The sequence below is a fragment of the Amphiprion ocellaris genome, chromosome 15 (genome assembly GCF_022539595.1).
Source record: "Amphiprion ocellaris isolate individual 3 ecotype Okinawa chromosome 15, ASM2253959v1, whole genome shotgun sequence".
Taxonomy (NCBI): domain Eukaryota; kingdom Metazoa; phylum Chordata; class Actinopteri; family Pomacentridae; genus Amphiprion; species Amphiprion ocellaris.
Genome location: NC_072780.1, coordinates 14,000,867 through 14,025,519, shown reverse-complemented (window position 1 = coordinate 14,025,519; position 24,653 = coordinate 14,000,867). Strand labels below are relative to the sequence as shown.

Genomic DNA, 24,653 nt, shown 5'->3' with positions numbered 1-24,653 from the left:
AAAAGAAAAAGAAAATGCATAATGCATAAACAATAATGAGTTCCTGTTCAGGTAAAAGTGGTTAAGGAAAAAAAAAGAGAAAGCCAGGTATGAGTTTAAGCACTTCAGTAATGGCAATCATGCTTTTTTTTCCCCTTCTACTGAGGTTGAAGCTTGCAGAAAGCTCCTGCCTGGTTAATGTTACTCTAAGGCAAATGGGCTGCAATGTGGGATGAAATGGAATGCTATTCACCATGATCTGCACCTGTCCATTCTTGCAGGAGTCTGGTGAGTTTTCACTGTCGTCTTTACATCCCCCCATTCGACAGCGCACCGCATCCTGCACCTGGGGTGGGCGAAGGGAAGAGGGAGGTAGCGGGCAAAAGAGAGATGCCGCAGAGGGAGGGTAAAAAATAGAGAGGAAAAGAGGGCGAGGGAAAAGAATGATGAAGGAGAAGAAGAGATGATGCAAAGGAAAGAAGTTAGTGGAGGAACTTTCACTCGAGTTAGTTTGGCGAATGTCGGAACACGCGGGAACTGGCTCCTTAGACAGTGCAAATTCTTCATCTTTATCACCGCCATGACAGGTGTACAGTGAATTCTAAACTGTGTGAAAAATGTAAAAGTAAAATTCTTTACAAGGTAGCTCAGCTTGTAGATTATATAACAGCCACTGGAGTGAAATAGAAAGCACACAGCAGTGCTTCAAAAGTGACCTGTTTGAGCCTTGTGAGATCAGTGGCTTGCAGTTTTAATTAAAATCAACAGTAGAGCATATAGATGTTTTAAACCCTGGGCTTTTGCTGTGTCACATTGTTTTTCTTTATCCTTCCACATAAGTAAACACACAGGAGTCCACTGTCAAAAGGCTAGTTCGTGCAACACAGATCAAATCAAATGCATTCTTGCATTATCTTTCAACTTCGAGCTCCTCTCCCTCCACCAGGCTCTGTATTATAGATATCCTGCTTGCTTGCTGAGAAGCAACATCGCTTCTCAATGTTGCTGCTGTCAAATCCCATAAGAATGTCACGGGTGGAAACAAGAGTGCTTGTGTAAGTAGTGGTACAAGAGCTTCACTCTCATCAGGTGGTCCCCTACATTTGTGTATGTGCTTGTGTACTGGAACTAATGGAGTGGATTGCATCCATGTCTGATTAATACTGCATGGAATAGTGTATTTGCTCCATTGTTTCCTTTTGCCTGATGTTTTCCTCTATATCCATACTCATCCTCAGTGGCATTTGCACACTGTTCTTTGTTAGTATGAGTGTGTTTATGTGCGCTGGCACCCAGTGTAGCTCCTTCCTACTTCAAAGTAGCAGCCCCTCTATGAGTACCTACCTCTCTCTCCACCTTCCAATCCATTTCCTCCTCCCCTACTATCATCCCCTGCTTCACTCTTGAATCATCTTTTTTTTTTCCTCACAGATCTCTGCTTGTATTTTTTTTCTCCACCCTCCTCACTTAGCTCCCTCCATCACATCCATATCTCCCCTTTGGTTTCCTCTCCTAAACACAGCGCCTCTAACGTCGCACATGTTCATCTTCTCGTCTCTGTTCGGTTGATCTCAGCAGGTCACCGGTGTCACCTCGGTCCTTTCATTCTCCACCGACACCCTAAATGCTGTCACAGAGCGCTACACGGCTCTATGCTCACCGGCACGCTTTGTGTCTGGAGTTTACTTTATGTCTCTCTTGTTTTGCACTGTAAACCACCACCACCACCCCCAACACACACACACACACACCACCACCACACCCATCCTCCGTTGCCGTACCCCGCTCTGCCTGTTGTTCTGTTGCAGCTACGACGGATTTGCGCTCAGACTCTTGCAGGGGATTTTCATACATTTACAATAAATAATTCCTGGATTTACTGTACTCTGATCCCTGCCGCTTTTGTGATATTGATTTAATGCAGCTAAGCATTCAGAGCATTTAAAAATTCACTTACACTATGCTCCGTATTCAATATCATAATGATCTCTTGGATGGAGGCAAAGCCGTGTTTGGTGAACAAGCATCAGAGACACAAGACACATTTACAGTTATGGAAATACTGATCACACTGTAAATCTGATAATTGTACCTGGTGCAAGATCTAGATAGTCCAAAATGTGTGTGTGTGTGTGTGTATGTGTGTGTGTGTGTGTGTGTGTGTGTGTGTGTGTGTGTGTGTGTGTGTGTGTGTGTCATTGTTCTGTCTCAAGGGTATGAATACATGTATGTGCATAATGAGTTTAAAATTCAGGCTCCCTAAGGGCACAGCAAAGCCTGTAGCAAATAGGCACTAGGGGTTATTAGTTGGGGACTTATCGTCTTATTCCATACAGCATCTTGGTAAGCTCCTTACAGCAGACTTGGATCAGACGGACAATACTGCATTATGAAGAAGCACCGCAACATAGGACATAAGCGCCACACTAATCCATCTCACGTCTGATCCGCTTGTGTTCTGACATGACTTCAAAATGACCCGGACACTGACGTGATATTTAAGAAAATGAATCCCACCTAGTAGGGGGAGGAAGTGTCGCCGAAGTCACAGAGTAGTACAGGATTATGTAGAACGAATTCAATATGAGTCAGATGCACTCACGGCTTGCTCAAGACAAGGAGGAAAGCTGACTCACCTCTCGGCGCATGGCGCAGTGGACAGTGATGATGACGAAACCTTGGACAGAGTCAAAGACGGCAAAGAGGACCTACAGGAAGGAGATAATATGTGCTCATTAGTTATTGCACAGTGGTTTATTATTGCAGTGGCTTCTAAACTTTTCAAACTCCGGCATCCCCTCTGAATGATTTCTGTTTTCTAAACAGTCCTACATATCTACCAGACAACTCCAATGAAAGTCTCAAAAAGTCAACTATGGATTAAGTTGATAACATTTCTGTGCAGATTTATAAAATATTGAACTTGAAGTAAACAAAGAATGAAATAAATACGTGCTTGTTTGTTAAATGTTTTTCTTTTGTTGTCTATGAAAGTAAATACGCTTGCATTTCAGATTTTCAAGAACAAAAATAAGTATATATGCCGCCATGGATTAATTATACTTCTCTTTTTCACCCAAAGCATTCAGTAGATTTGTGAGCTAAAGAGAAGAAAAGGTGCTGTATTTCATTATTTCTCCTTGCTGAAAAGCACTCCAGTGGGTGGCAACTACTCTCTTCCTTTCAATAAAAACCTGTACGCTGCTGACTGTGACTCTGGCGTCACTATTTCTGATTTCAATACACCTGTAAAGCTCACGAGCCAGAAAGCAGGTTTTATTTTACCTTGACAACCCACAACTGTTAGCTGTCATCACTGTTCTTAGCTGAGGTATAATGAGAATTTAGTGTTTCGTGGCTGTCTTTTCTGCTACAATGGAAAAAGGGGGAACAAATCTTGTGGCATGCTTGAACTCTTTTTAAGGCACCACAGGGTGCTGCGGCACCCTCTTTGGAAACCACTGTGTTATTATACTCTGTATTAGTGTAATATTGTAGTGAAATGACTGAGTAATCATTAGAGAGGCACTGATATGAGAAGGAAATGAGTCAGCTAAGTTGTGATTATTCATAATACATCATCACACTCATTAATGCTTTCATTCACTATTTCTACTTGTGATCTTGATATGGTGGGTTTTCTTGGTTGTTCTTTGTTTTATACATTCTTTATTTATACATGGCATCATAAAGGTTTAATCTGCTGGGCTTTATCTCGAATTGTAGTAAAATATTAAGGAACGCAGCCTTAAAGAAGGCTTGTTTAACTTCAGTTATAGATCTAATAACAAAGATTTTAAAGCCCCTCTTTGGTTATTGTTTAAACCTCTAAAACCTCATGTTCATGTATCAAAATGACAAAGGTAGCAGTGTTTTAGATTAAATAATTTGTTCATGCCTTAAAATTATTCAGATGTAACTCTACACTGTTGCTTCCTCCAGAGTGTGCTGCTCTATGAAGTACCTGTCTCTCTCTCCACTCACCCATCTGCTATTTGCTGCAGTTCAAGCACACCAGCTCACCTAACACAGTAAAACTACGCTGCTTGACACAATAGAAAGATGTAATATTTGAGTAAGTCAGCCAAACACATTTGAACCAGAAACTGACTCTAATAAAGAACAATGATACAGAAAATCCCACCCTCTAGCCAACTACACTGATTCCTTGGGTTTGTTAAATATGAAACCTCGGAGGTCTAAATCTGTTTTTCAGACTGATCAGTACACTGCAGCTTCAAGGTAGAAATGATCCGCCATGGTTTTGATTATTTCTTTTTCTCAACATATGGACTTGTTAACAATGTAAAAAAACTGATCTTCACCACACAAAATAAACAAGTCAATGGAAGAGGCAGCACACGCTGATAATATATAATGCACATAAAAATGCCTGTACAAATGGTTTTCTATTGTGATTCAGTCACATTTTGATAATGAAACACCTAGCGGCAACAAGTGTATATTAACTACATCGTCTTTCTGTACTACAACACTGATATATGCTTAACTTTCTGATGCCATACAAACAAACAACTCAAAGCAGCTTTTCTGCAAAGTGTCATAGGTGTACGAGTGTGAGTTACAGTTTGTCAGCCTGTGCAAGTGTTGTGAGAACCATCACCTGGAAGAGTGTTGAGCGGCGGTCGGTTATGGCCAGCACTGCTGACATCCAGGTTAATGCTAACAGAGGAAGAACCACACAGGAGCTCCACAGAGATGCCCTGTCGGAGAAAAAAGAAGAAGACAGAGGTGCAGGGTAGAGGAGGAGGGGAAAGAAGGAGAATGAACAAGGGATTCAGTCTCAAACCAGACAGGCCGGCTCCGGTAAGTCACGTAACTCCACTCCTCACATGCACGCTCACACACACGGCCACAGATCAGTCAGAGGTTCGCTGGTGGGCAATTTGAAGCTGATTGGCACGCTGAGGCTTGGATCAGACTTAATATTCGAACTGATAAGTGGAAGATGATGTGTAATCATGTAGATAGTTTTGAGACTGACAATTGCTCACAATTACATGGTTGATGCACTCCAAGTGTCATGCTGGTGGACTGCGAGACAATAGGCAGAGACCCAACAGAGAGGCGGAAGACAAGCCATTGACAAGCGCTGACACAGGGGCTTGTGAGGAATAAGTATTTGTGTGTGTGTGACTTTGACTGTAACTCCACAGAGTCACACAGCAATTTAAAATGTTCATGCTGTTTGAGCACATATTTGCGTTTTCAGAAGCGTCAGTCTGACAGACGGACAGCTCCGTCTAACTACACTGAAAAATAAGCATGTCCCTGCAGAGGTGCATGGCCAAAAGCAATGAGGAAAGGAGAATTAAAGCCAAGGCTGTGTTGTCCTCTTGTTCATGTGTAAAGTTTCTCGCTGCTGTTAGCTGCAGTTTCAACCACATAATATGGTCCAGTAGAGTAACAGTAACAACCTGAGGAAAAAGAAAAAAAAACAGCATCGCAAATGTACCTCATCACATATAATAAGTGTTTTTTAATGAGTGGGTATATTTCAAAGTGCTGCAAAGTCATTTGGGAAAAGAGAAATGTGAGGAAAGCTTGGAATTGCTTTGTTGCAATTTTCAAATGGCGGTTACCTCATTTTAGAAATAAATTCCCAAGTAGTCTTTGAAATTTTCACTTAGGTGAAAAGAGACTGGGCGTCTAGTACAGTAATGCTACAGAGAATGAAGAAGTGGGTAATATTTCTACCATTTAGGCCAAAACACCATTTCTGTAAATAACACCTATTACACAGCAGACTGTTTGGTTACAGCTTTACAGTATGGATTTCTGTAAGCAGATTATTTGAAAGACCTTCCAACCAAACAGTATACTGCAAGCAGCACGAAGAAGGGCAGCAACATGAATATGGATGACCATATGCAACGATGGACTCCATTTGTATAAAGCAAAGATATAAGCGGTAGCAAATAATGGCCCTGTGTGCTTGCACTGACAGCAACAGAAAACTGATACACACTTGTTACTGCAAATAAGCAATCCCATCCCATTACCCTCCAATCATGGCAGCCAATCATGCAACAACACAACTAAGACCAGAGCTGCTGCTTTAAATTGAGTGCTTTTCCAAAATAAACACAAAGCCGTAATGAAAGATTTGCACAAGGACATAGTTAAACATGCATAGGATAGTTTGCAGTAGCGAAATGAGAGGAGGGTCTTTAATTCAGAGACTGTCTGCACTGATCATGAAATGACCTCTTGCCAATAGAGCAACAGTGTTGAAAAGGAAATTGGTAAAAATCTTTTATTCTCGGTACACCACAGTGGTTTTAAAGGGAGACTGTGACATTAAGATCATGGGAAATTAAAAAAAAAATACATGTAACTGTATTTACTTCTGTCTCTTTAATCTGTTTTCAACATTGTTTTCGGGGAAAACTAACGTGACTTCACTTAGTTTGGATGCCAGTTGGTGTCTTATAGCAGCATCAGCAGCTTTGGGCACTGCACTGCTTGCATAATGTGTATTTGCAAATAGGAAAAGATAAAAATGTTCCAGAAATTTTGCATGGAGAATCCACAAAGTTGTGAGGTTTGTGAGGAGCTGAACAAAACACAACTGACACAAACTGATTCAAAATCGAGGCCAATATAGTTTCAGTTTTAAGCTCATCCCGTTCCAAACTGGAGGTCCCTGTACTGGGACCAGACAGTATCTGTTCTAAAAACGCAACTGGTGCCATTTTACGAAAGCTGCCAAGCATGGCACATTCACTGAAGAAGCTGCTTAGTACCACTATGACTAAATTCACTGTTGCATTGTTGTGTTTCTATCTCTGTTGTATCAAGTCTGGTCCAGTTTCAAGTAAAAACAGGTTCAATAACAACAATGTCCTCTGGCTCATTGCTTTGTTATTTGCTTGGTAATATACAAGTTGGACCAGGTGGAAGCAAAAATGTCAATTGCTGGAGGTTTTCAAATCGAAGTATTACTTTATACCCTCTATTTCTTATTACTATAAAGCATGATTGTATTTCAGAAGTTTCCCACGTATTTCTTATCCACTGAACCCAAGGTTGTTCATTTTGGTCTTGCTTAAGGGGTTAATATAGTTGTATTTTCCAGAATTTAACATCATAGAATTTCTTGTTAAACTTTTCAAACTCCATCCTGTTATCTTAAGACACAATGTCACTTTAGTAGTTTCTCCAACTGAACAAAGCCCTCCAGAGCTACATTAAATAGCACTCTCCAGGGCTAGTAATTGACTTTCCCAAACATGGCACCTAAAAAAATGCTACAAACTTTGTCTGCTTTGTTGGTTTTTTCCCTCCTTTCATTATTTACCTCCATTTGATATTTGATGTGCTTATGTGACCACCTGTTTGAGGGGGTTAAGATAATGTGAGAGTCACGTTTACACAGTAATGTGGTTAACTGCAGTGCCGTTTGCATAACTGACAACCTTCCTGACATCCTACTGCACAGATGTGTTAAACCTCTGCAATACCGCACTATAAACAAGTTAAAAGAGCCTCTGAAAACGGTTCACAAACACTGATTGACACAGGTCAGATTTGCTCAGTGCGACCTGAGAAAAACCTGCTTTGGATCAAAACAAGCTCTCATTAAACAGCAGCGGCTTGCAGTGCAGGTGTTTTTTCCTTCCATTAGTTTGTATTTTCTATCCAGGCGAGTCTGAATGTCATCCTGCATCATTACCGACAGCCAGAGATTAAAAGGATGGAGGAGAGAGAGGAAGATGGCGAGGGGATGATGGAGAGAAAGAGACAGAGAAAGAGAGCGACAGAGAGATAGAAAGATGAAGATGGACTAACATGGCGCTGCTGGCAGTCGAGCTGGACAGAGCGGTGCTCGAGATCACGCCACACTTGGAGCATTTCAGGAGCAGTCGGCTACGCGCCTCCGCTGGGACACTTTAGGACATGTGCACGCACACACACACACACACACACACGCACGCACGCACGCACGCACGCACACATATACACACAACCATGAGGACAGGAGAGGAGAGGGGGAAATGGGGTGGGGGATGTGTGGAAACAGGTATGACAACAGGTGAATGTGTGGGTGTCACAGTCGCGAACATAAATAAAGAAAAGAAATTAAAAAAAAGAGAGGAAAAAAGTGGACACAACAGAGAGAGGGAGTGGAAAAGAAAAAACGGGGGGAGGGGGAGGGAGAAAAGAAAGAAAGGCAAATTAAAATCCAGATCTTAAAAAGTAGCAGTAATGAAAAAACAGTCAGAATACAAAGATTGATTCAAGTAGAGAGAACGTGAGAGACGGACATTGTAATGTTACAGCAGTCGTGTGGATTAACAGATTACAGCGACACAGACGGAAAACACACCAGCCATTTTATTTCCACTGCCAGTGCATGCAGGTTGGTGTGTTAGTTATCTGCATGTGTCACTGTGCACACTGAAGCTTCATGAGAGGGAGAGAGAAGAAAAAGACTCCTTTGGTTGTTTACTTACAGTTGACTACTCGGATGGAGTGAGAGCATAGGTGTGTGTGTGTGTGTGGGTGTGTGTGTGTGTGTGTCTGTGTGTGTGTGTGTGTGTGTGTGTGTCTGCATATACAAGTGTAGAATGATGGGGCCATGCACGGGCTATGCTACATTAGCGTCCCATCACAGCTCATTGCCTTGGTGCCAGCCACATCCCCATGGCTTCATAAGGAAATACATTACGCTAATGACAGCCTGTCCTGTTAGCAACACTACCAACTACTGTGTGTGGGAGCGCTTAGGTACGCATGCTTCCGTCTGTGCACACGCTTCTGAGAACCTGAGAGGAAATGTGCTTAAGACTCGGATAAGGCCAAGGACTTTTCCTGTAACACAGACGGCTACACCTGTTTGTGTGCAGCTCTTAGTGTGTTTGTACACAACAACTGGTTTAATCTCAGTTGCATCACCGGGTAACAAAAGCTAATCAACCCCCCGGAGAACCAGTCTGTACGGTTAACCCTTGCAGCTAAACACAAATTATCAATTTCAATTTGTGGTGGAATTAGACACTGGGGGGAAATGCAATGAGACCGAGGAAGAGAGAGAGAGAGCAAACGATGGAATCAATAGGTGTGAAAATTAAAGAATGGATTTAGCTGTGAGAGCTCCGTTCAGGATTAGGAAACACGATGAACACCCACTAACTGCTTTAATAGATATAATGGTGTAGACGAATGCATGTGCATGCACGTGTTACATTTCACATGCATGTTTGTCTGGAGGAAAATCTTATAGGATTTCAATAAGTTTCATCCACACAATCCCAGTGTTTAGTGGATATAATTAGAGTTCCATCTGCTATTGATTTTCATAACCACCATATTCATCTATGTCACATAAAACAGAAAAAACGAGATGGTAACCGTATGTGGAAGCGATACTGAAACGCTGATACATTTCACAGAGCAACAGAATGTAACAGATGTCTTGTCATTTTGTTGCCAAATTGGATCGTACTTTTTGATTATTTTTAGTGGAGGCACAGGTGCACAAGTGTGTGCAGAGACCCTTGAAAGCAGTTTGAGTTAGTTGCCATGAAAATGTTGTTTGCCTGACAGAAGGTAAAATTTACCCAATACGGCAAATTTGTCATCAGTTTCCACCAAGAATTGTGTGGATGGATGAGTAAGTGGCTGTGTGTGTTCATGTGTGTTGTGTGTGTAGTGCAGAGTGTTTTGGGAAGTTAACTTACCCCGCTCGCTGCTTTTTCGACTTGTCTGAGATGCCGTCTCGAGACATGAGCTTGTTAAACACCACAATTCCAATGAGCATATTCACCTGAGACACAGAGAGGAGAGTTTCAGCACTGCTGTAACTGCATAACAGTTCATGCATATTATTTTTTTTCTTAATGTTTCCATAGATTGAAATTGCTTTTATCAATTCCAAGACTGAAAATGGCATAGGTCACTTGTATGTAGCTTGTCTAAACAAGGCTATATACATTTGAATCTATTCTTGCTTTGTCATGATGTAGTTGCACTACAGAGGAAAACTATTTCCCTTTTCTTTCTTTTTTTTCTACTATTATGTGCATGCACAAGCTCACAGGTGACACAGTACACATTTCCATCACTGCTTCCACATTACTCTTTTGATCGACGGGTTGCAATAAAAGAAGAATTCTTGCAAGTTCACATGAATGCAAACAATTCAGGATTTAATATGTCATTAATAAATGAAGAAACATCTGTCTGTGTGTCTGTTCTTTGCATATTTCAATGACAGTTCATCTGATCTATTTCAAACTTGGCAATTATTTCGCTGGGACCCGGAGGAAGTGCAGTGTCGAGTTTGAAGCAGATCAACTGAACAGTGTTTGTTTTGGGGATCTTTTAGTGGTCCCCAGCCTAGCCTTGCTCGGACAAAGTGCCTTTTGGTAGGGATGATGTCTCTTTGTTTGTCTTTTTAAATGAGCTCCATAAGTTTTCTACAAAGAGGGGAAATGCACTCAAGAGATAATAATCTGAACTTTGTTTACAAATCACATTAAAAAAAAAAACTTTAGCCCTCAGTTGTTTTTTTTTTCTGAGAACTGATCATCCTTTTTCCAACCTACTATGTTTCTGAATGCCTGAGTCACTGAAATTCCCTAAGACAGGCTCCTTTAACTGTGTATCAACTGCATGACAGACCTGGAACAGGGTTGCTTATAATGAATACCTAAAAATAAAACCAGGGGAAAACACTGATTGCTTCTCATCCTGGCTTCTCTTACTAATGAGGAGTCCGTAATTAAGCCGCTAAACATCTGGCTATTGTGACCCAGTAATGCAGATTCTATTGGACACAGAGATTTGAGCCAAGGCTTGCTGCATGTAGACCTTTTCTACTCTGAAATCCTGCCCATCTGGGAGATTTTCTATCCTGGCGACACGTTCCTTATAATCCTGATCCAGCGTTCACCCATACTTCTTCCACCAGCTATGGGTTTCTCTGTAGAGTCTTTGTTTGATCATTCATCTGGTCGCATTCTTTAGGATGTCAGGGATGAGATGTATTGATATTCACCCCCTAAAGCATACCTATACTGTGTATGCAATGCATTTCTATTCTTATCAAGCTCCTAAGCATGAATGTCTGCTTGCATTCCTTCCTTCAGCTGTCACAAACGGGCAGCTCCTGGCAAAGAAGGAAAAATTTATATATTCAGTACACGGTTGCAAAAAATCCTTAGAGCTGAGCAGCTGAGCTGTTAAAGTCTGACTTTCATGTGGTCAGTTGAATTTCCAGTTTCTGCTGCTTTCTGCTTGAAGCCATTTGCTTTGGTACATCTAAAGTGCGGTGCATCTGGCAGCTTTTACAATTTGCTAAAAACTATTTCTCTCTCTGATCTCTTTGACTCTCGTGTGTGTTGCAGCTGACAACTGTCTGCGATGTGCCAGATTGCGAGAGCACTATTGTCATGCCAGTCATGTCTGGCCCCGGCTCTGTGAGTCAGCATCATCCTGCTCTGCTATTTGCCCAAGGCCAGGTTCATTAATTAGAGAAGAGTCCTGTGGGAAGGTCTGTGTTTCTCTGCCCGATGTCCCACTCTCATTACAGCTGTTTGCTAGAGTGGGGCCCCGGCAACAACACCGGGGGGCCAGGTACCACATAGCAGCGGGGGTGTGCATCGACATTATGGAGGCAGAAATGGAGGAAACATACAAAGAAACACTGAAAAGAACCTTTTACATAATTTTTACATAACTGCTAAAACCTTTTACACATAAAGACCCCCAAAATACTGCAACATTACATTATGTACACATTATGTTATGTGCTGAATTTAACCATTTTAGATTGATGTATTTTGCATCTTTTTAACTAAAGCACCGCCCTCGTGTGTCCTTACAAAATCCTGAATCCAAACATAAAGGTCACACATTTTTTATAAATAATATTTAATATTTTCACTGAAAATCATTCTTGGTTTGCGCGCAGTGTTTTCCGACTATTTAACTGTTAAATAATAGCATCATTGCAACATTGCAAGCCACTGTATTATCATAATCATGAATATTCAACACTATATAATCCTGTATTCCCTTGCATCTCAAATTGCAGCTTGAACAAACTGTCAAAACTGCTGTTCTCCTGTCAGGATTTTACTTCAAAAACGTGCGTATCACTCTGCACACCTGTGACGCTCTCTGATCTGTGCTTCCCTTCTGACATGTACTATGCAGTGAGCGTGCAATAAACAAGAAAATAAAAAAAAAATTCTAACCCATGAGCACACACATACAACAACAACAGCAGTGGCAGCAATTACCAAAGCAAAGTTTAGTACCCCATCCAGACTTATTAAGCTTAGTGGTGGAAATATCCACCCAGGGATTCATTTAGCAGAAATTAGCTGAGCCTCATACAGCAGCACACAAAGACGGATGATTTAAACACCACTGAGATGCAATGAATGCACTCCATTTTGCTGTAGAATAATATAGAGCGATATTTGTTTCTCCATAAAAGCGTATTTTAAAGCAATTGATAAAAACAAACAAAGTGAATATTATGTTTGTGGTGCACACTGTTAGTCACAGCCTGATGTTGAAAACGACATTTGTAATAAAAATGAATGTCTTCTCAACAGTGACTCACGCTTTGAAAGTACACATAAGAGTGAGAGATTGAGGGCTACAAATGCGCTAGAATTAAGTAGAGACATGCGTTGCATAGCTGAAAGCTCTTGTCTGCTAGAATATATTTTAGGTTTTTTCTGGGCTGACATTTTAAACTCAAGGATCAAAGTGCTCAACTCATCATTTTGTCGTGTACGCCCCGGGTGCGTATGCTCACATGTGCATGTGGGAGTGAGGGGAAAGGAAATATCCTCAGAGGTCAACACACAGTTGCTTCACAGCGCTGAGCTCGGAGGCCTAACTTAGCAAAATATTTGTCGAATTATGCAGTGTGACCAGTGAGAGGGAGGCTGGTTGATCTGAGAATGAGGGAATCTCATACGGACAGAGTACAAACTCACCAGCACAATGACAGCAGCAGGCCCGACGAAGGCATAAAGCAAACCGCCCTCCAAGGACAACCAGCAACTAGAGGAAGAAAGAAAACGAAAACAAGAACACAAGTGTTTAAAGTGCAAAACCCAGCAAAATCACAGCACGTAAAATATCACTTCGCCACATTCAGGTCTCACATTTCACTTGCGGAGAGTGCCAAGCACTTAACCACAACAAGTACACATTCAATTAAGTATCACATTTAGTCAGATTTCTTTTGTGAGGGATGAAGCACTTCAATGTGCGGGTAAGTGCCTGTTTCTGTAAATAATGCCCTCGGAGCTGAGCAAATTTATTATGTACATTACCTAAAACATACCCTCAAACTGTAGATTTCATTTGGTGTGAAAGCTATTGAGACATAATGACTTTCAAAGTGTCCTCCAGTGATGTCATCAGAGCATACTGAAACCCCTCTGTCATCTTAATTGCAGCTCAATAAAGAGGAAGCTAAAGATGAAAAACACATGGCCCAAAAGCTAATACACTGTCCTCATATTAATGATTTTGTAAGTACAGTACGGGGGAATACATTAAGCTGTGTATTATTGAATCAATTACATTACTGCCTGTAATGGGAGGTTTTTGTTTACCGGTGAGCCCAGCAGCTTATGTTTTTCATATTCTGCTGACAAATGCAAACAAAAAGCAAAACATGACTATCGAAATGTCTCTATTTTGGACTCAGTATGCAAAGAAACTTGTCCATCTGGACCATCTGTCCATTTGGAGATCAACATTTAAGTTGGATTATCATGTCGACATAGCCTAATTAATCCTGAAAACCTATTCTATCAGTCTGAAAAGGGTATACGTGTTATTTTACGACACACATTTTATGAACATCCACATCAAAAAGCTTGACAGTGACCTGACAGTTGTGAGGTTATCGGTTATGGTGTCATTGCTTTCAGTCAAATCAGATTAGAGTCAAACAGTCCCCAAGCAGCAACTTAGCTCCATTAGCTTTTGACTGTTAAAATCTTTATAAATAAGACTTAAGGCTGTTATTTTTTTCTACTTCGACTTGGACTGTTGCTAATTTAGTTATGAATATTTCAGGTTGCAAAGAGATACTTAAGATTTAAAACCTCATTATCAGGGGGTTTAATGTGTCTTGAGTAGAATCGTGATGTAAATGGCACTGACAACAAAGACTTGTGCCCTGTTAAATGAGCAGCAAAGATGTACTGTGCATGTCACACAGTGCATGTTGGGACAGGCTTCAGCGCCCCTGTGGCACAAAATAGGAAGAGATGGATATAAAAATTGGATGGATAGATGGATGGAGGAAAAACAGACTATTTTGTTGATGCAAATAATGTGAAAAATGCATTCAGGGTTTACACATTCCACTGTTTATAGCAGAGACAGGCTGTCTTCACTGAATAAACAACCAACCTCTGCAAGGGTATAAAATAAAGATGCATAAAATACACACATACTAAAGGGAATGGTGGGATAATAAAGGGAAAACTTTTGACTGCTGTGAATGGTTACCAAGAAGGCCAATGAATGGCGCTGTTCCTCCAGCTCATCCAAACGCAAGTCAGAGGTATGAATTAGTATTAAATTAAGATATTCAAAATGACTGGTGGTTGGCGTGTGAGACGAGACAGGAGGTCTGGAAGCGATACTCACTAGCTGGCTGTGCCGTAACCTCTTGCTCTGGTGAAACCCACTGACACTGCTACAACGAGGGCTGGAAGACCTGCAGACAGATAGTGTAAGAGAGAGATACATCAAAAGAGTGAGACAAAGGATAAAAGGGAAGCCTTAACGACGATGATAAAGCATGTCAGCCAAATAGGATTCTCCAATGTGGTCAACTCCACACGGCTTCTTCCCATTCAAATGCTAAGCAACCACGCAATAGCACGTAACATGTGCATGTATGATTGAAACTGACAGAGTGCTCTGTAGGTGAGCTCTGCGTGTGCTCCCCGATACAAGGTCCAAATACAGGCATGAAAACTGGGCTCACATCCCAGCTTATTGCAAGGATGGAAGCTCTTCTAGGACATTCTTATTGTAGTGACATTCTGTTTGTTCATCTACAGGTGAACACATGCAGCATGACATGTGAGCATATGTTATTAGGAGACAGTTTATAAAAATGTGAGCTATAGCTTCGAACGGTCAATAAGTCATGCATTAATTAGCTAAATCAAGCCATTTGTGTGTGTGTGTGTGTGTGTGTGCCTGCATGTGTGTGTGCAAATGAGAAGGAAAGAGAGTGAGACTGAGTGTCGCACAGTGCGTGCCAGGAAGAGAAGGAAATATGCTGGGCCCGTAATGAGCTTGGCTCTGAAATATTCATGTAATTAACAAAGCTGTGATTATGGTTGCAAATGAAAAGCAATTAGAAAAAGTCACATTAACATTAACAAATAAGATGGTGGAGAGCCAGGCCGGTCCGCTCAGCAGCATGCGCAAAGTTTCAATTAGCCAACAACTACATCAGCCTGCCATTCAACGATATATAATATGGTAACGCGTATAGATCAGCTAATCTAACACTGATCCAGTCACACCCTAAATCCCCCCGTTTCCATGGCAACTGATTTCAATCACATAAGTTTGGGAGGGGAAATTGCAAAAAATGGATGTGAGGAGGATAAGCTGTCTGATCTTCGCCACTCTGCTCAACTGTTTCATGAATTTCATGTACATTTGTAAGTGGGTCGGATAATTCTATGTACCCAACATGCACTCACCCTGTCAGTATCTCGCCATCTCTGAATGTACAACGCTCTATACATTCTGCCTCCTCTGTATCAGCTAAGGGCATCAGTGGCTTGCTAGATTAGACTGGTGGGATCAATATCAAGTGAAATGAGCAGATTGTGTGTCCGTGTAGGGACGGCATTCGGGGTTGTGGTTGTAATTTCTGGGGCTATCTCCCAACATCTTGCCAGTGTTGTGCAGATGTTATCATGTGTTTTGATTATCCTCTAACATCCCCGGTGCCTGTTGCATCAGGTAGAGTACACCGAGGGCACGACATAGTAGAGAGGCAGCAAAGAAAAGAGGTGATGTGCAGCTGAATGGCACAGACGAGCGAGATTACCTGTCGTCTGAATGTATAGCGTGAAAGCTTTTGTGTGTGTATGTATGCATGAGGAAAAATTCATATCAAGCTTTGGCTGAATTAGTGAAAATTACATTAGAAACTGTAATGAATGCCTTTTGGGAAACTAAGCAGCAAATAATAGCATAGAGCAGAGAAAAATGGGATGTAAATGAGAATGGAGCAAATGAAGATTGTTAAGCATTTACACTGCCGAAAAAAAATCAACAGTACAACATAATAAGCTGTTACATTCTCATGCAAAATAAGCCTTTCTCACTGCTCTCCATCACCAAGGCATGACACACAACAGTAGTTCAATCAGCACCCAATTCATGAAAACGTCTTCATTTGCTATGCTGAAAATCATCTGGCACACAGGGACAGGCTATATTCAGTGAAAGAAACCAAGTGTAGTGAATGCCGCTATGATTCTGGATATTAGAATTCATGCATGTCGCATTCCCAGACAAATAGCTTGCTTAAAAAAGCAGCAACTATTAAAAGTTCAGCCACAACAAATGGTGCACTGGTCAAAATGATTGACTTACATGTGATTTCTGGGAAATCAAATCAACCATGTTACCAGACAAAATCACTGAAACTGTTGTGTGGCTGCATTCAGAACACTACAATGAATTTATGCATATACAGGAACTGTCATGCAGTTTTGATTTCAATGAAAATTATAACCACAACAAGACAAAAGAGACCTTACAAAAATGTAGGTATATTATAAAAATGATTACTAAATAATGTAAGAGACTGCTTTAATGCAAAGTCTTACTTAACAACCTACATCCACCTGTGCAATCACACGTAATTGTAGCCTTTTCAGGAGTAAAGTGATTGTCATTTATAGTTCAATGACCAATAATGAAGAAACAACAACCTCACAGGTTAAAATATCCACAGTCTGAATATAAATAGTACAAAATAAAGCCACAAAACACTTGAATGCATCACAGAATCATGCATGTTAGCATTGCAATGTTTCTCAAAAAGTAAGCTGCAATAGCAACTAATGTAATGCTAATATCACTCATTAAAACTGTAGGGCTGGGAATTGGGTTGAAGCAAGCTGTCAACTACCTCAGGTTTTTCTCTTAGCAAAAGGAATATTTCTGTGTTAATACTCTCTTACTTTCTACCAGTTTCTGTCAAAGCTAAATCAGGACAGTGTTTCTTTCTCTTTTTTTCTGATTGAATGCAGCTTCTGCTCTCCAGTAGAGAGCAAAGGTAGCTGCAATAATGTCAGTTGAGCAAAAAAATGTGCCAGTACTAGCTGCTCTGCTCAAACAGCCCGAGTTTGGGAATGAAAACTGCAATTATGAAGGAGAGCAAGAGAGTTTTATAACCGACGATCATGGGGGCTCTGTGTGTGAAACCACTCCAGTCTGGTTCGAGTTAGGAGACAACAGCTGATGATACAGAGTGAATGTACAGAAAGTCTGGTAGCTTCTTCACTGACTAGTGTCATAGCATTAAGGCAGCCAGCTACAGGGGTTAAGAATCTAGCCCTGTGAGTAGTCCTCACATCACTGAGCTTGTAGAACTAAATATTTCACAGACACACGTATGGATTTTTGCCCTGCAACTTTCTGGTGACCGGGCACTGAGATTAAAACTGAATCACAAATCAGCAGCTGAAATGAACACTGCAGCGCTGTGTGTCTGAGCGTGTAATGCTGTGCTCGTGTGTGCGCTCACCCCAGCCGAGGCACAGAAAGCGCTTGCGAATGAGTCGCGACCTCATTTTGCCGATGACGGCCAGGTAGGACTGCCACGCCTCAGTCAGCACCCAGCAGAAGGACGCCAAGAAGAAGAAATGCAGGAAGGCAGCAGTCACAGTACAGAGGCCCTAACGAGAAAAGAAAGTTACAACAAAAGAGAGAGATAAAAACAGTTGAAGATGGTTTATTTAAAAAAAAAAAAAAAATCATTATAATGAATCATGTCTGAGAACTAGTGAGAGGAAGAAAATGAAACGTCTGCAAAATACAGAGGACAAATGGAAAAAAGAGGGAGTCTGATAAAGCAGCACATAAGAATAGGAGTTGAACCTGGCTCTGCTGTGTTCCTCAGTTTGATCGATATTGACCACCACACAATGCAGCTTCGCTTAGTCAGAGAACTCTGCTTGCTAAAAATGTCAGCCTACCACTTTGAGAACTTCACTGTGTGAACTTTTGTCTACACTTGAACCCTGTGAGTTTTAGGCACTTTTGTTTCTAGGCAGTGTAAGGAGCTAGGTCAAGAGCACTGTTACTGGAATCATCAGAGCTTTGACAAAAACTGCTGTGTAAAGCCATCTGTCATGCAAGTAAATGGAATTTTATATATGTGTATCTGTGCTTTGCTGGGCTTTACCTTGCTAAGCGTTTGCGATTGTCCAACCAAAATCAATAAATTGGAGGCCAGGATGGAGAGGCAAAAATTCACCAAGATGATTGATCTCTCCGATCGGATATACCTACAGAGCAGAGACAGAAAATCACAGAGAGAGAACAGGCGTGCGAGATGAGTGTTCATGACAGATTGATGGACCGAAGAGTGACTTTTTGGACGTTGCAGAGTCATTAGCTTGATTTCACCATCTGTCTTGTTTGTTACCAAAAAAAAAAAAAACCCAACCAGCACCCCCTGCTGTAAATGAACCATTTGTTTCCCATTAGGCCTCAATGGAGTTTTGGCAGAGTGGAGGAAACACACAAAACCGAACTTTTCTGCTGGTGGGAACTTCAATAGAGAGGGGAATTATCACTGTGTGCAGGGGAGATGTGTGAGTATAGACACTGGCATAACACATTTAAATATATACTACCATTCAAAAGTTTGGGGTCACTTAGAAATGTCCTTATTTTTGAAAGAGAAGATAACATTAAATTAATCAAAAATACAGTCTATACATTGGTAATATGCTAAATGACTTTTATCTAACCACAAACCATTTCCACACTGTATATTTTGCTCATATATTTCGGTTGCATATATATATATTTTAGGGTGTGTTAATATTGCCTTATATAGTGTATTTTTAATGCTGCTACACGGAGAGTGCTAAACTGATTTTCATTGCTTTCTGTAACAGTGACAATAAAGACCTATTCTATTCTATTCTATTCTATTCTATTCTATTCTATTCTATTCTATTCTATTCTGTTCTATTCTATTCTATTCTAGTTGGAAATAGCAGATTTTTAATGGAATATCTACATAGGGGTACAGAGGAACATTTCCAGCAACCATCACTCCTGTGTTCTAATGGTACATTGTGTTAGCTAATGGTGTTGAAAGGCTAATTGATGATTAGAAATCCCTTGTGCAATTATGTTAATACATGAATAAAAGTGTGAGTTTTCATGGAAAACATGAAATTGCCTCGGTCACTTCAAAGTTTTGAATGGTAATGTATGTGAGTGCAGGGTGTGTGTTTTTACCTCCAGAAGGCAGCGTAGATTAGCAGCAGGATGAGCAGAGCAGTGCAGGAGACCCCACAGCCCACCATGAGGGGCACAGAGGGCATGCTGGTAGGACCCATGTCCTGAAGACAGGGACAAGGAAGAAAATGGAAGGGAGGGAGTTAATATGTATTGCAAAAGGCATTACCCCAAAGATATATGTTACATATCAAACCGTAATGGTTAGCTTTTGTCATTGAAGTGCACGGTATTCAATTAGAGAAAAAATACTGCACGGGGTGTTTCAAGTAACAGTGAACACAGCAGGAGCTTCATCAGCCTCTGTCATGCATTTCCAAATGAAATGAAAAACAATATTTGACAGATAATTAAGCACACATCATTAAATGAATCATCAATCAAAACAGGAACATAGGACAGAGAAATAGATAGATGTGCTATGTAGAGTAATAACTTTTCTGCACAGATAAAAAATCATTGTTGGCATATCTCCTGCTTTGCATTTACAGTATTGTTTCACTCTTATGCTCCCCTAGTTGTAATTCCTCTGGTAGCCCATGCTAATTACATGCAATTACTTTTAATTAGAATTGCAAGACTCTGTTATCGTCGATGAAGCTGGATAATGACACATAATTACACTGCTCTGAAAGTTGCTACCTATCAGAAGTAATGTAACTATCTGGACCAATGTTTTGTCACTTGTGTAACTTTTACAGCCTCCTAATTATAGTTACAGTCTCAGTTTACTTATATTTGCTTTGATGGACATAAAAAAAGCCCCTAAAAACAAAAAACTTGGGATGACTAGTGCCAAAGAAGAACCACACGACAGAGGGTTAAGCAAAGTTTCCTTTGCACCTGCTGTGAACCCATTTACAATTATTTTAGGATTTTCATATATACAAGGGTAAAAGCACTAGACCACAGCACATAATTAAGCAATTTGGGTCATGATGTACAGTGCACCACTGCTCCCAAGGTGTGCCTTTGAAAGGATGAGGATCAGACAAATGAAGCTGCATGGGAAGCATACACCCCACCGCGTCCCAAATGGTCTAGATGTTTGGCCTGCTTTTAAGTTTTCAATCACACAATTTACCTCAATTTACCTCCCACAGTGGTTCGCCCTTTCATTCCAAAGATTTATCACTGTACGCTGAAACTGCACAAGGTGTCTTTTACCGCAAATAAAGTACATAATTACACACAAAGGCGCGGCCAGGTGGAAGTGCTGGCTAATTGAAAGTAAGTGTTTAAATTGCATGAGCTTATGCATGTCTGTTCTAGAGGATGGGAACAAGAGAGAGGACTTCTTTATTCCTTCAGAAAGGAATATAGAATCCAATACAAAAAAGAATGGGATAGAAATTCAGAGACCGGTGGAGTACAAAGGCTTAAGGACAAGTAAGTGAATGTAAAGAGTAGGAAGAGGAAGAAACAGATATAGAAAAAGAAAAATGAGTGAAAGTCAAAGCTTCTCTTATAGTGGTTTTCCCTGGCCCATCAAAGGAAGCCAGTTTCTCCAGAGGAATGTGAAATGGGCTGGAATACCAATACGGCATGCGCACAAACACACTGGGAGGAGAATGGAGTGGAAACATAATCAAAACCGCCTCATAAGAAAGAAGACAGCCACAAAAAAGAGAAAGAGGGCATATGACACGTATCTATTCCAAGAAAAAGGGAAGGTCTTGGAGGACAGTGAGAAGTAATAGATACTGGCTGTTTTTGATATTATGTAGTAAGGAAGGTCAAAGAGCACGCAGTCATTTCTGTGTTTTTGAGCTCCATAAGAACAAACGTGAGGATACATGGGAAATGACAAGCACAAACACCTCACAAGCCTCTGGAGTTACCTTTCCTAAATTAGCCTCAACCAGAAATTTAACTGCAAAAATTATACCTTTCCTAAATTAGCCTCAACCAGAAATTTAACTGCAGAAATTATACTCATACTTGTAATGTGCATCCACAAATTGTCCCTCAACTCTTCAGAGTGTCAATTTGTCTAATATTGTTTCCTTAATTGACACATTTAGGTTTTGTGTGTGTGATAAGATTAGGCATCTAATTTCATAATGTGGAATTAGGAAATGAAAAGAGGAAACTCCCATACAAACAGATGCACACAAACACAACACATCCGGCCGGAGGCGACTGTGCCACGCAAACGACCTGCCCCAAATAGATGTGGCGATATTCTGTTGCAGTGGGAGGAGATGTGCGGCGCCTGTGTTTTGTGTGTGTGCAGTGGAAGCGAGAAAAACCGAGACAGAGACTACAGATTAGAAAGAGTGTGCTGAGGTTTTGCTGTATATGGCCAGGCTCCCCTGGGCAGCTTGGCTACCATGTGATGGAGAAGATAGCTATTTTCAGCTCAGGAAGTTTAACCTACTTATCTCCGCTCACTGACACTCCTCCTCCACCTATCCCGCTACCAACTCCCTCCCTCTCTGTGTCTCCCATTCATCCCCGACTTCCTCTCTACCTTCACTTCTTTCTCACCAGCGGCTCTCTCTCTTCTCTCTCTCTCCACCTGTACCTCACTGGCTCTTTTCCATTAACTCCCCAATCTCTCTTTCGACTGCAAGGAAAAACATGAAGAGCAGAGATTTCACAATACTGCACTTGTTACTTAAATAATGCATCCTCCATATGAGGACTGTTAGAGAACTTGCATTGACTGTGTATGCCTGTGTGTATTCATCACCACTACAGCAGGTTTGTGTTTTGTCTTCTAGTCCCACATAGTGCAGAATGCGAAAATATTATGTCTCTTATAAATCCTAAAAATGTCCACAGTGGACTTTGTTAATCTTTGAAAAAAAAAATGCTCCCATATCAAAAACACCAAATAGTTACACTGTAAAAAGAGTCAGAAAAAATTGTGGCAATTTGGCAGCAAGAGCATCAGAAAAAAATATGTTCACTCATTAAATCAAAAGTGCAATTTTGTAGTTGAACATTGGAAAAAAATCACATTACTATTTGTAAAAATACAGATTATTGACAGGGGACATTATTGACAGTTTGACCACTTTTTAATTTTTATTTTTCTTAGGGTTAACATGTAAATTAATACTTTTTTCTGTGATATTACTAAAAACTATCTGTAATTTAACAAAAGTGGGAAAAATGGTAAAATATCCCTTAAAAATTACAAGTAAATACATTTACAAATGCATTTTTACAGTGTATTTTATTATTGTCTGACAAAGGTACGCATCACACCTTCCTAATCACAGATTCATATGAGCATTTTATAGTGTGAGAGCTCATAAAACTCAACCAAGACTGATGGGAATATTATTCATGTTGCAGGTATTAGGTCATGAACCAAAGACATGGTGAAATTGAAAGATTAATGATGCTTAATTATAACTTTTATATTAAGAATGTCACATCAAAATAGAAGCAAGTGAAAAAATCTGATCCAAACACATGCAAACTGTATAAAAGAAGTGGACAGAGACACTTGATGGGACCCGTTGGTTTGTGGACTATTGTTTTGAGGTCTCCAGTTTGGATGAGAAGGTGTAGCTTCAGAGGAGCAAAGGTTGGATCTGACTGAGAATCTGTAGCCACACCCTAAAGCACACCCTGCATTATTGTGTATTTTATTCTAAATGGAACAACAATTTATAAACAACATAATACATTAAACAAGACATGAGGCTATCATTTGGAACCATCAACCTATTAGAAAAAGGTTTGTTGAGGTAAAAAAAAAAAAAAAAATCTAGTGAAAAGCTGGGACATTTCCCCAAATCAGACTTCTTTTCAGAGGAATCGCACCTTGCTGGCCAATAGAAAGGCATGTCTGCACTGGCTTAACCTTTCAAACCTGGAGGCTACAAACGCTTTCTTACACAGCCGTTATTATCACCTGACACTTCCTTCAGTTCCTTTCAGCTCTACAGAGTGTTCCAGCATCTTACAGATCATTTTTTTCCCCACAACTTTGCTGCTTTTGGTTTGGTCTCATTGCTCTCATCATAGCTATAGCCCACAGAGATGAAGCATGCAGCTGTTTTCAGAGAGGAGGCTTTATAAACTCACTGTATTCACCCTGTCTAGCACCAAATGAATGTTAGCAATAAGCCAGTGGAACATTTAGGTGCTAAAAGGCTACATATTTCCCACAGGAGTTGTCAAAATGCAAAACAGAGCAAAGATGAGACTGAATATTGGACCTAAATTCATCAGGTGCTGGAAACATGCAAAACGAACGCTGGATGCATAAATAAGCAGCAACACATTCACTTATCAGCTTCAAAGGTGACAACGTGTGTAATAAAAAGTGGCCACAACGAGCTTCCGCTGCTTCCAATTGGACAAAAAAAAAGTCAATTCAAGTTTAAGGTTTAGGAAAACATGTTAAGTGACTGTAGAAAATGGGAAAAGTGAGTCAAAGTCACAAACTTCTTAACCCAGCCATTCAGTCCAACTTATCCCCAAATAGGTCTTGCAAAGATAACATTATCACGTCACTTCCATCAGAAGAACAGACATGACTTGCACAACCACAGGAGGATTTTGTCAGGAAAAGGCAAGCGACATGTGGATGATTTCATGTATTTGAACACACAGCCAATTTATTATTTCTGGTAAGGTCATTCACAGGCTGTGGATGCTCGATATGTGTGCATCTGTGCGGTTTCATTCACACTCACCACGGCATTTTTTTATTTTTATCTTTTGCAGTGTGCATCACAGTCCCATGGAGACTGCGAAAATGCTATGCCCCTTGTGAAATGTTGAATAATTCCTGAAAAGATGGCATTTTCAATTCGAGGCGGCCATGTGCTCCTTTTGTGCCCACGCAGGTACATACAAAAACACAAGACAAAACCGTGCAGCTCCACAGATGTTACAACTGTACAAGCTGCTAATCTAGCAAACCTGTTATTCAGTTGCATGTTTTGTTGCCATGGCACCACTTCGGCTGAATCAACTTCAGCAAACCCTTGAGGTTTTAGCTGGACAACCTCTGACTTCTGTGGCCTCAAGACAAACCATAAATCTTCTTCAATGTGTGACAACCTGAAGGGGCCCAACACTGTGAGGCAAAAAGTGAAGGATTCAAGTCACGCGTTAGCCTTTGTTGATGCAGAATGTATCAGCAAGAAAACAAAGGTATTGAACAAAAAGTGCAAAGTAATAGC

General features: G+C 40.7%; 1 protein-coding gene across 23 annotated transcripts in view; it reads right to left on the bottom strand.

The window, feature by feature from the left end:
* adgrb2 (adhesion G protein-coupled receptor B2) overlaps positions 1-24,653 on the bottom strand; it is a 226,936-nt gene that overhangs the window by 29,092 nt on the left and 173,191 nt on the right. For 16 of the 23 annotated variants that reach the window (XR_008604242.1, XM_035949388.2, XM_035949386.2 and 13 more), the window contains 10 exons: positions 19,504-19,607; positions 18,434-18,536; positions 17,774-17,924; positions 14,635-14,704; positions 12,960-13,026; positions 9,684-9,769; positions 7,792-7,890; positions 4,604-4,703; positions 2,616-2,687; positions 233-325 (listed from right to left, as the gene is read on the bottom strand). Coding sequence is in view for 22 of the 23 variants with exons in the window: in XM_035949388.2 (XP_035805281.1) it covers positions 233-325; positions 2,616-2,687; positions 4,604-4,703; positions 7,792-7,890; positions 9,684-9,769; positions 12,960-13,026; positions 14,635-14,704; positions 17,774-17,924; positions 18,434-18,536; positions 19,504-19,607 (945 nt within the window). In the remaining variant the exon portion in view is untranslated. The remainder of the gene's footprint in view (positions 1-232; positions 326-2,615; positions 2,688-4,603; positions 4,704-7,791; positions 7,891-9,683; positions 9,770-12,959; positions 13,027-14,634; positions 14,705-17,773; positions 17,925-18,433; positions 18,537-19,503; positions 19,608-24,653) is intronic. The other 7 variants (XM_055018231.1, XM_035949400.2, XM_035949398.2 and 4 more) reach the window with 3 other exon arrangements.